We start from the raw sequence: 12,883 nt of genomic DNA on the forward strand, positions 1-12,883 counted from the left end.
TGTAAGCAGATTTTAATGCAGAATAATGATGAAAATTAATTCCATTTAACATAACAAACACATTATCAGATATATGATAAAATTAGCGGACGAGTCATTAGACCTTATATGATGAAAAAAGTGTTTTCGAAACATCCTCGAATTATATACCCGGTGGAGTCTAGGATCGGAATAGACTATTTACATATCACTTTATCTTTGGGGTCTTAAAATGCATGCCCAATGAACTGCACGTTTGTCTTATTATACGTTAAACTTTGGTTTAGTTTTGGTTTTATATTGTTTAACGTTCTTATAACAGCCAGGGTCATTTAAGGACATTCCAGGTTTGGAGTGAAAGAAAGCCGGAGTACACGGAGAAAAACCACCGGCCTACGGTCAGTACCTGGCAACTGCCCCACGTAGGTTTCGAACTCGCAACCCAGAGGTGGAGGGGTAGTGATAAAGTGTCGGGACACCTTAACCACTCCGCCACCGCCGCCCCATTTATACGTAAAACATGCAAAAGAAGGAAGAAACCAAACAATTCATACCACCCAATAGCAATATTTGTTGATTAAGACCTTTCCCTTTTTGTCCTGTGTGTACCTGTTTTTCCCCCTAATTATCTCCCACCGGGTTAATACTTTCTGGCCTGAGGAACATTACAAGAGCCGTAAATCCCTGAAAACACAAATGTTACATAATTTCCAAGAAAGCCATTTTTTTATTTTAATTTATCCCTATCTGTATCTTAAAAAGGGACATCATAAGACCCAAGGGTTTGGAGAAAATCTTGGTTTTTAGTGACGTACGTTTCAACTGCAATAGTAGATTCTCAATGTATGGATCCGCCTTTTTATGATTATAGTTTGCCTGTTGTGTCATTATGTTTGGTTTAGTCGCCCCTCTTCAATATACAAGTAAACATGTATGTTTTGCTTGAATGTTTTTGTGAAAATTATTACATAATGAGAAACTAGTTTTATATTTTCCTTGTGTCTCTGTTGTTACATACATGTACCTTCTCACCTATCCAGCCCAGGTAACTCAGGTAACCATACAGGTAAGACCATTAAGGCGACATGAACTTGACAGCTGATCATGATGGCAATGTCATGCGCTGTACGTCACCGGTGTATGTGTGTGCGACGACGCTGCTGATAGCTGGGGAACATTCCTCATAACATCACCGTCTTAACATCAACTAGCACTTCAACTTCGGCGGGTTCCTAAACCAGAACACAAAATATTTAATACAGGGACACAAGGGAACCGACTATATGGCCATTGATGGGAGGTGAGTTTGACTTTTAATTTAGATAATGTTGATAAGTTAATAGGACTTTTTTTCTTAATTTCAGAATATTAATGAAAATAACTGGATTATTTGAAAATGATTTGCATATGCGAAAGGTTAAAATTAGTGTTTCTGGATGCGATTCTACGTATATTAGACAGCAAGGATATTGCTTTGGACTTACGCATTGGACTTCCCAGATTCCAGATTGTGTGTTACTTAACGCGTTTCGTTGCGGAACGTTTCGCTGAAAAAGCATTGGACTATTCTCTGCCTTCAGGAACGTCTGTACAGCTGATTGTGCCTACGTTACGACGACGAAAGGATATTTGTTAAAAGGGATTTGCTATCTCCTGAACTTTTTCACACTGGAAAATTGGACTTAATAACCCTAACATTACAAATAGTATCATATTGAAAAATGAAGGAAGATATCCAATAGACAAAGGAAATAATGATGTCCACAAAAGATTGTAAGGAAAGATTGTAATATCGTCAGATGTTCATAAAATTGTTATCATTATGCGTTACATTAATATGGTCAACGCCCTTGTGACATACAGACAGTAAGGATGGTATATATTAATACTTTAAAGTAATGTATTCAGCTTTCATATTCAACATGATGAATCGTCTCATACTGTGTACAATGACAATTAAGACAATTGGTTTGAAAAGAACAAAGACATATTGTATGTTAAACAACATTTAGAATACGAAATATGATGGAGAGGTCCGAAATAATGTCTGTCATAAATTTAGTTACAAGTGAAATATTTCTCCTATTTTTAACAGGAATCATAATGAGGCAGTTAACTTTCGGATATTAATCATAACGTACAAGTTATGAGAATGTAATGCACATTTGTAATGTTAAAAAAAAGAAACAGAACAGACAGTTCCCACGTGCTAATATACTACAGTCATTACAATGGTGATTCAAATCCTAAAATAAGGTTTTGATACGATGCCCTTATCAATATAATCTTTGGTTATATACTTTGAATATTCAAAAGAAAATGTAGGTGCTACAGCTAATATTAAATTGTGAATAATCGAAAGTTAGGCATTTGATTAAACTATTAGATTAACAACCCCTATTTATTTCTCTCGAATTCAAATTTGGAGCTTCATTTGACCTCTAGAATAACTAACGAAAGACGAAATAGTCGATTATGTGTTTTATATTAATGCTTTCTATACACTGTTTTTTAATGAATTAATATTTCAAATTGTTATTCATATTGTGTTTTTCATCTTGATATCTTTAAGAGGACACGCCTGTGTTGCTCGGTGCAGAGTTGATCAACAAGTAAACGTAGAGTTATAATATGTCCCTAGTTTTTAATGCAATTGATAAATTCCGTATATGTATACCGTGTGATAGAAACTACATTTGGATAGGGTTATTCTAAGGTCTTTTCGGACCTACTTGGTGATATGCCTGATTCTTATCGATCGCTGTCCTACCAAATGATCAGCAGTAATGGCCATTTGTATGTGTATTGGACCAGCCAGTCGGATTTATGGCACCTGTACCGAGATATGTCAATTCTATAATGTATGAACAACTAGTCAAAGCTTACATTGGACATCATTACAACGACAGGTAAAAAGTCGAGAGCTTTCGTGTTGGTCTGTAGATATATTTTATGTCCATAGAGACCAACGGTCAGCTACAGACTATTTACTGTACATATATGTGTAAATCATGACTTACATTTATGATATATATATATATATGTATACATCAGCCATTACATCACAAATGTAAGGTAGCCTTTACATATCGGTATATGACCTCAGTTGACCTCTGCATGCACATTCCTAAACAAATATACCTAATATAAGCTACAACTGACTATGTGGCGATTGTCAAATGTAACACATGGAATGCATGTCATTCTAGAACTCATTCGCTTGCATTCTTTGTGATGTTCAAGCTATTCTTAAGTTAAATTTGTTTCTCTCGTTGCATCTTATTTTGCCGCGTTTATTTGGAGCAATGGTTTTACACCTCCTGTTTCTGAAATATATATAACATTATAGTTGTGACCTGTTTAATACCACATAAAATATTACTGAGTGCTTGTTTTTGACAGGACGAACCATTTTGGTTATTATTACTGTGTTAAGAAACATAAAATCATTGATACATACTTTCGGTTCAACTTTAACCGAGAAAATAATGAACGTTGCAACACATCGGCATTATTACATTATTGCATGTGGTGACATTTCATATTGATGAAGAAATTTTTTTTTTCTGAGGTCAAGCAGTTTTCATTTGTTGAAATTTAATGAAAGATAACACACATTTCTAGGATCTGGGACATTTCCTGACAAAACGTCCTTGGTTTAACGGAGTTAGTTGATATACAATGTAACTATATAATGCGTAATGAACAAAAGTATGAAATTTTGTTTTACCTTGAAAAGTACGCGTGGAATGCGTTTTGTATGATGAAAATCGACAGGTCATTATTATCGGTATGACAATAATGAATTGGCGGTAAACAATCATCAATAGATCCTTAATTACTTTTAAACGACATTGAGAATGATACTTAAAAGTAGATGTTAATCAAGAGGTGCCATAGTCATTTAATCGGTCCCCAATTTTGTCAGGTAAGTACAAAATGACTGTCCATTTATCATCTGCTGTCGAATATCTTTGTTAAAAAGGTCTCGTGCTGAATATATAATCATTAAGATTAGCATCATGTTCTTACTAGTGAAATAAACATACGATGTGTAGATATTACCGATCAATTTGTGACGTATTTTCGCAGATTAACGCTATGAACATCACTTTTTATCAAAGGCAATAGAGATTGTGTAGATAAATCTGTTGTCCTGTTTCTATGTCATATCAAGACGATTGCATCTGTCAATTTTTTTGACAGGACACTTTTCAACGAAATTGAAATTAAACATTAATCATCTTTGTGTAATAATTTCCTTGAAAGAATGTGTACACCTGTCTAGGTTAAGCAGTAAGAGGTAATCGTAGGAACGAGCAGTATTGTTTTCAATATGAGATTTGAATAATCAAATGTGCAGAGAATACCCAGGATATAAAACCTAATGTGTCATAACTGTGTAATATCGACAGCATATTTCTGGTCAGAAATGACATAAGGTTTATGTCGTTAGAAACATGTTTTACTGGATTTTTGTTATCTTTTCATTCATTTCTTGAGAAAAGCTATGTGAAAATCTTATTTTAGTGAAGTTGCGTTTTTATCGCTATATTTCAATGTCTTCAGATTCTTAAATTTAGTTTTGCCGGGAAATGTCTCACTGAATTTATGTGGTATCTCATTAATTGTTTTTTGTTTTATTTATTCATTTCTTGAGAGTAGCTATGTGAGAAGCATAATTTTACTGAATGGTGTTTTCGTTACAAATGCTTGCATTAATTTACTCTGGTTAATTACATTCCATTAAGAACCAATGTTAATTGAATCTGTAATTAGTAAACAAGGCCTTGGTTAATTACATTCCATCAAAAACTAATGTTGAACTTATCCTATATAACACGGACAACACTGTCTAGCTAGTAAGACCGAATATTTGATAAGCATCTCTTATCAATATAAATACATATTAAGCATAAGAAATGTATCTGTGTGTTACAATGTGATTGACTCAGTATGTACATCAGTATAAAAGAGGTCAAGTTTGTTTGACCCACACATTACGCTCTTCTGACAGACTGATTGACAAACGTAGAAACACCTATTGTTCCATGTAGATCAATTCGGAAAGAAAGCACTCATTTTCTATTAACATAATGTATATCTTAACATATATGAAACTAACTTAAGAGTTTAAATTCATATGTAAATTGTGGCGTCATACACATATAGGTTAATACTATCATATATAATCACATTCCTCCTTTTTGACGGTCTACCTAGTTAAATGCGTGCTTGATTATATATGCGGAAGGTTTTCTCATCAGGTCAAATCTCAAACCGCATCACGACCTATCTATTGTTTTATACTATAACCTATCACGTTTGTGAATGGAGGACTTTGGGTACTTCCGCGTGACAATGGCGACGTTATTATTGTGACAGTCATTGCTGAAAATCACTTACTTGTGGCGGAAATGTTCGCTATTTTCGTGATTGTGCTAATAGTGTATCTTTACACTTGTACAACGTATCTTTATTTTAACGGAGATACATAGTTTATACTTAAACATCAGAAACAGTTTGTGCGGATAGCATCAAATTTTAAAATACTATTGCACGTGCGTCACCTATATATCAGAAAAAGCTGTAAAATAGGCCAAGCGTTTCCGTTCCATATATAACGTTTTCATGACACATGTATATGAATATATATACATCAGATGCCTGTGAAGCTCACTATGCCCGGTCCCCTTTAAGCGACTTTTCTTGTCAGATTTGAATTGTGTTTTGGTTATCAACTTATCTTTAGTAATATGTTCATGTGGTATCATATGACGCCAAATGAACCAATTTGATTTTATAAAATTAATAAACTTAATATATGGGAAGTGATATTTAAGTAGTAGCTTTTACAACCAAGTGTTTGAAGGTCTTTGGAATTTGTTATCATATCAAAAGAAATGATTATTATATAATAATTATAATAAATTTCTATTGTTTATGATGATATTATACATATTGTTCATGATAATAATGATAATAGTAAACATATATTGTTTATGATGATAATGATAATAAAACTCTATTTGTTATTATGATATTATACATATTGTTTATGATAATAATGATAATAGTAAACATGTATTGTTTATGATGATAACGATAATAAAATCATCTATTGTTTATGATAATGATATTCATATATTGTTTATAATATTTCAAACACTTGTTACATTTTTCTTTTTGCTGTGGTTCTCTAATTAAAAACTGGTACAAAACATTTAGAAACGTGACAAACATAATTCTACTCATGTAACACAAGGGTCACTGGTTTACAATAGTTTAATAGCGAACCAAATAAATGTCAATCTTGTCAGTTGAGCAAGGAGTGACCTGGAAGCTACGTTAGCGGTTAAGAACAGGATTATGACGTTTCTCTAGTAGGATAAAATATCCGCGTCTCCATAATTGATCAACTACAGTCAAACTTGCTTGAACGGTCACTTTGAATAAGCGGCCACCTCCATTATGCGGCCAGTCGGTGGTCCGTCCGATGGATAATACTATATAATGAACCTTAAAGAAGTGGCCACCTGTTTTAAGCGGCCAGTGACAAAATTTTATGTGAAATGTAGCAAACAAACTGCAGTTGGAATTTTTTTTCAGAAGCAATAAACTAAAATTTTTGTCGGTCTCTTGGGTGACCGCTTAATACAGGTTTTAATGTAGTTATTATATTATACAAGTACATTACGCATCCGTTATATTACTGATTGCCTTCATTTTTAGATTCACCGTACATGTAAACTGCCAGAAAGCCTGAAATAGACACGCAACATCTACTTTCATACAAATAGTATACACAAGCACTCCTGACATTAACAGTAAGATTTCGCCAAGCTACTTTTTTACAATGGAAGATATATCTTCTAAAAAGATGTGTAATTACTCAGTTTTTATGTTGCCATACCTTGCGACCCAGACGAACAACACAGTGCAATGGATATGTAGCATTACGTTACTTAATATACTCCCTACCTAGAAAAAATACTAATGTTTTCGCAATGCAACACTCTTCGTTCGATGTAAGCGCATCAACATTCTAGGCCCTTGTCCTCACTGACGAGTTCTAGAAGGACGAAGAAGTGTATGAGACACCCCCGGTGTTTTTCTCTATTGTATCTAAATCCCAATTCGCAGTGAAGACGAAATGGGCTAATATGTTTGTCATTTGTACAATCCTTTCAAAGTTATATCAATTTATAACAATTTAACAGTTCAAGTAATCCATTCGGCTTTATATTTGTGTTTTGTTTCAACATAACGGATGTTGCAATAAGGAGATAGGGGCTGTAAGAAGGGAATAGTTGGTTGTCCAGTATTCAACCCTTACCAACGTATCGTCAGGGCTTTATTGATAGGAAAATTATAGGATCAAATTCATATACGTATTGCTTTCTCCCAATTTTCCATATACATTCGAACCTCTTTATCTCAAAGTAAGTGGCCAATTAAAACAATCTTCGAGATATCGGAGTATTCGGGCTAATTGAGTATATCTAATTAAAATGTTTACTATCGGAAAGGAATTCTTACTTCGATTTAAGTAGGCTCTCCAAATTAAGAAGCGAGTTCGAGAAAACTAGGTTTGAAACTATTCATTATAATGCATGCGTTTTCTAAAATCACAATTCAAGTACACATTACAGTATTTTCTGTCATAAATTCGAATTAGTGAAGAAATAATGAAAATTGAAAATGTATATCAACCGTGCTGTTGTAAAACATTAACTGTGTTGTAATATGTCTCTATTGGGGATGTATATCTAACGTAGAACGGTTATTGTATATAATAGTTAAATCAATTTTAATTTATATGATAATGTACAATGTGTTGAAATATAATATGATTAGAAACTGTCAAATACAAGGAACCTGATATAAAAGCTAGTATTTTTATTGTGTATTTACAGCCATAATTCGTGGCAGTCTTCTGGAAATATCCTGAATGATTTACATATTATCGTCAACTTCACGTAAAACGTTACGTAAAATATTAATTATAAACAACTTATTAATTAGAGATTTATGTTTACAAATTGCATCCCCAATACACAACCTCGATTTATGCAACTTGAGTTTGTAGTCTGGTCACGAATTGTCTCTCATATGTATTTGCGTAATTAGCCTTATTTTTTTAATCTAATGTTTCATTTCAAGAGTTTACATAACCCCACGGAAGGTTTACAGGTCGACGTCAAAAACGACCTAAGCACAATTGAAACTGTAAATGAATGACGTAAAGCGTTTAAAATATAAGCAAGAAAACATATTCCAGACTGTCAACACAAAACGGCCCTGCTATATTTTACATACATGGCTATAAATCATGCGTTTTATGTTTACACTAGAACTGGTACATGACACATAAATGATAACACTTTCATTTCTGACAGTAAACAAAGCTTAACGAAATGATATCATATCATAAAATTGATAAAGTTTCATTAACATATCTGTTCAAATTAGATAACAAGATTATAACTTATATATGATATGCATAGAAAAGAAAACTACTGATATAATAACGAAACTATAATCCACACTCAAAACTGATTAAACGAGAATAAAATATAAACAAAAAATGGAATAGAAACGACTGAAACAGTAATGATAGAATTAGACCAGATGCGCTGGAAGAGTAAGCGTCTTTAGTTTCATCGACGACACCTGCCATACAAATCCAGGTCAATTTCGGGTTAAGTCACAATCGCAAATGATAAATAGAGTTATGACAAACAAAATGAAAGCATACAATCAAATATGTTATATGATTAAACCAAACATGTGCAATCGGAGGCTGCCTAAGGTTGCATTTGTTATCTGGAATCGTCGTAATAGCTCTTTTTTAAATCCAGAAATAACGAAAGCTTTCAAAGCTTTAGTATGTACTGATATCAGTAGAATGGACACTTAGTTCAATGTGGAAGGTAAGAAGGAAACATAAACTGGTGTCCCCATGTTCAGTGTGAGCAAGTTTGATAGGTTGACGCTGTAAGTCGTTTGGTTTTGTGATGAATAGATTATATGTGTACTACTATTTCCACTCGTTCCAGACATGAATTAATTACACCTTATAAGTTATAATGATAATGGATGCTGTATATTACAAATATAAGGAACGTGTACATTAATGCTATTTTTACCATTGATAAATTTTCTTAAGTCTCAAGATACTCATACAAACTAAGGTGGGTGATTTGTTTAACCTTTAAAGTGACATCGTGGGCAATTAGTACATAATGAATAGTTCACAAAATGCTGACAAAAATAATAAATAAGGTCGGTCAGCTCGCGGGACATATTAAAGAAAAGATATTAAGTGAGGCTGAATTATATGACTCAAACGACCCCAGCTGTGTAACATATATAACTGAAAGCTATTTATTTTAAAGATGTGAGGTGGAAAGGCGGGAATAGGGTAACAATGGTAGCCGTAAAATGTTCTTTTCGCGCAATGAACATTCTTTCAATTGAGGTCATTCATCAACGTCTGATATTAAACATTAATTACACAATTTTTTTTTTTTGATAATTGTAATATTAATATAAAACAATAGACAACCTGCAAAAAACAATAATACCTTGTATGTTTCAAACATATGATTTATATCAAAGGTAAGCAAAGGTGTAAATAAGCATATAGAACCACGTAAACATATTTTATTGTGTTGTGATTGACATTTTATAGCATACGGCAAATACAATTATGAGTAATGACCTAGGTTTTTCTATTAATATTCCAGATATTTAATATCATTTTATATACGAAAGCAATAATTTGCATCTAAAATTTGATGAAATTCATAAAATATTAATAAAAGAGCTGTTACAATCACTGTTAAAGATTGATTAATTTGAAAAAAAAAAGATAAAAATGTTTCGTTATTAGTTAATTAACTAAATTAAATATACAATTAAATTATGAAGTTGAAAATTATGTGATAAATTGTATCGGTATTATATATTATATGATTATAAGATGAATTATATTAAGGATGTTATTAAATATATTTATGACAAAAAACATGAAATGTAATTAATGTTGATATGTTTCCATTTAAATCTTTCCAAAATACCTTTTATATACCCCTTCAAATACTTTTAAGAAAAAATAGAAAATAGGTTTATATGAAAATAGACAGCTTCTTTTTCATGCAACCAGGCTTTCCTTTGATTTTCCCATCAAAAATATCAGATCAAATGAGCTATACTCATGAAATATAAAGATAATCCTCGACAGAATGAACCCCTTTGAAAATATTTTGTGCACAAAGAAATTCCTTCTTTCAAGACTTGTTGAGTAGCTGTTACCAGGGACATACTTATATAGAATATTCGATATTCAACACTACTAAATATCTCATGTGTAGGCAGCTAACTGGAATAAATGTCGGTATGCCTCTGTCTGATATCTATACCTAAAGTGACAATCATAGCGACCTGTCATTATATATATATCGGGGGCGGATGAGACATCACTTTACCGTTATACTTACTTTTGTTTCTTATTAGATATTCCATACATGTTAACCTGGTCATTTTTCAAATAAAACGAGATACCTTCTTTTCATTTTTATCTTTTGCGCTTGTAGACACTGATCAATCTTATTCTAGCTTATCAATATCAAGAATATGATATTGTGGCATATGATGTCGGTATAAAGATGACGATATAATTATCAATTATGGACACTTTTGATATTAACCCACGGGGCCCTTTAACCAGGCCGCGGGGACCTTTAAATGGGTCGCGGTGGCCGAGTGGTTAAGGTGTCCCGAGATTTTGTCACTAGCCCTCCACCTCAGGGTCGCGAGTTCGAAACCCTTGTGGGGCAATTGCCTGGTACTGACCGTTGGTCGGTGGTTTTTCTCCGGATACGCCGACATTCCTCCACCTACAAAACCTGGCGCGTCCTTAAATTACCATGGCTGTTAATAGGACGTTAAACAAAATAAACAAAATGATATCAACCGTATCAAAGGTCCTTAATCTTTATATCAGATATGAAACTTTTTGGCAAAGGGTGGAATTGTATTATAGTTAAACAAAAACTTTACATTAGGGCATTGTAACATCACAAATAGAAACATCAGGTTAATGTATCAAAATATTAACACTCATGTGACCGTATTTTAGCCAATGATAATCGAGGAAAATCGCCCCATATTTCATCTCTTATCTCTTTCACATTTCGGTGATCATTGGGTTTGTATTGTTGCTTTGATATCACCAAAGTATTCTTATCATATCTCTAGTGCTCTATGTCGATTTATTTACTGATTGACGATATTTACTTAACTTCAATGTTTTTAACCTCATTTCATTTTTATAGAATATAACACCCCCAATCAAAAAGACTGATTTATATCAAAATAGGTCAATCGATGTTAACCTTCATGCATTACCAAAGCAAGCACTTAACATAAAAAAATCACCCCAGACCTCGACCTTCGCTTTTTATAAGGCGATTTAGTATCGAGTTAATTTATCTATCGGATTAATATGCCATAATTTATGCAATGATCTAAAAATAAAACGATTATATTTCATATAAAGCAACTTGCACATTATGTAAATTTTAGAGGTACTCTTGGCTGATGAAATTATGAATTCTGAAAAATAAACTATCCCTAAAATTTCCATATAAAATAGTACCGTCAAATCTTTCGTTTAAAAAAAACCCTTCTGATTTATGACTTCGTCTTATCCTCCTATCGAAGTAGTTAATTAGGTTGAGAGAGAACATCCTGATAGAGAAGAAAAATTGGCTATAAATCACCACGAAACTGTTACAGTATGTATGTAGCATGGGTAAGTGATACATTTCCGCCCTCAACTTGTCATGTCCTATTCGTCTATCCTCAATTTAGATGCAAAAACCGTTACACACGCATTTGAGTATCATTCAAAATTAATAAGCACGACGGAGATATACAGACATATTGTAAGTCAATCAATTTCTTAAATTGATATGCAATACATTCTGCTTGCATGATGAAGATCTTAATTGCTCTTAATTAATCTTAGATGAAGAGCTTAATGACTTGAGCTGGACCCTTGCTTATCCTTTTAACGCTTATGCTTGTATTAAAGGCCCAGACCTATGGATTAGTAGAGTTACTAAATCATTTCGTGTATTTGCATACTGTAGGTTGTTTAAACATTCAGATGTTTTACCGTTAGACTATGGAATATATTTTAAAAGATTGATGGTGATTTCCATGACCTATAACACCTTCATGCGATGTAACGAATACTGATGTCTATATTTGATAGATGAAGACAATCATTCAGTTGTTAATTGTCAAGTTTTGATTATATAACGTTGATATTCCCATCTGGGGCTAACGTTGAATCAATGTAGAGCATGAGTCTTACGATGTCGACACACTTAGCTAAACAGAATAATAATAATAAAAAAAAAAAATTTAAATTTTTTTTTTAAAAAGAACTATTATCATGTAGGCAAAACAACAACCTAGAGGTGTTTAAAAGGTGATATTTCTCACAAAACCTCTTTGATTGAACGTTTACCTAAAACGATATGTTCCGTACCTATATATAACACCACCATACCTCGTCATTGAAACACATTATCAATCATTAAAAGGAAAATTTACTTCCTACTTGTGTGTAATGACGTCGTCGTTCGCGTCATCACGTGAATGCAACCATCGCAAAAGCCGACGATTTGACCATCCCATTTGTCACTTATGCAGTGCTATGTAAGTGAGTTATTCAACAACGAGATTTGATAGAGATTCCCATAGAAATGTAAAAGCATATTGTTTCATTGTAACAGGATTTTCCAGGTATACATATCAAGATAAATCGCTAAAGGTACAAGTGGTTACTTTGATAAGTAATACAAATGTCTCACGAAAACACATGTCATTA

The 12,883-nt window shown here is 32.9% G+C and overlaps 1 protein-coding gene across 2 annotated transcripts in view; it reads left to right on the forward strand.

The window, feature by feature from the left end:
• Window positions 1-1,149: 1,149 nt before the first annotated feature.
• Window positions 1,150-12,883, forward strand: part of LOC117341942 — a 46,899-nt gene continuing 35,165 nt past the window's right edge. Inside the window, exon 1 of one of the 2 annotated variants that reach the window (XM_033903821.1) lies at window positions 1,150-1,279. In XM_033903821.1, coding sequence (XP_033759712.1) covers window positions 1,263-1,279 — 17 coding nt within the window. In that variant the 5' untranslated portion in view covers window positions 1,150-1,262. The remainder of the gene's footprint in view (window positions 1,280-12,883) is intronic. The other variant, XM_033903822.1, reaches the window with a different exon arrangement.

The sequence above is a fragment of the Pecten maximus genome, chromosome 14 (genome assembly GCF_902652985.1).
Source record: "Pecten maximus chromosome 14, xPecMax1.1, whole genome shotgun sequence".
In the NCBI taxonomy this organism is placed as follows: domain Eukaryota; kingdom Metazoa; phylum Mollusca; class Bivalvia; order Pectinida; family Pectinidae; genus Pecten; species Pecten maximus.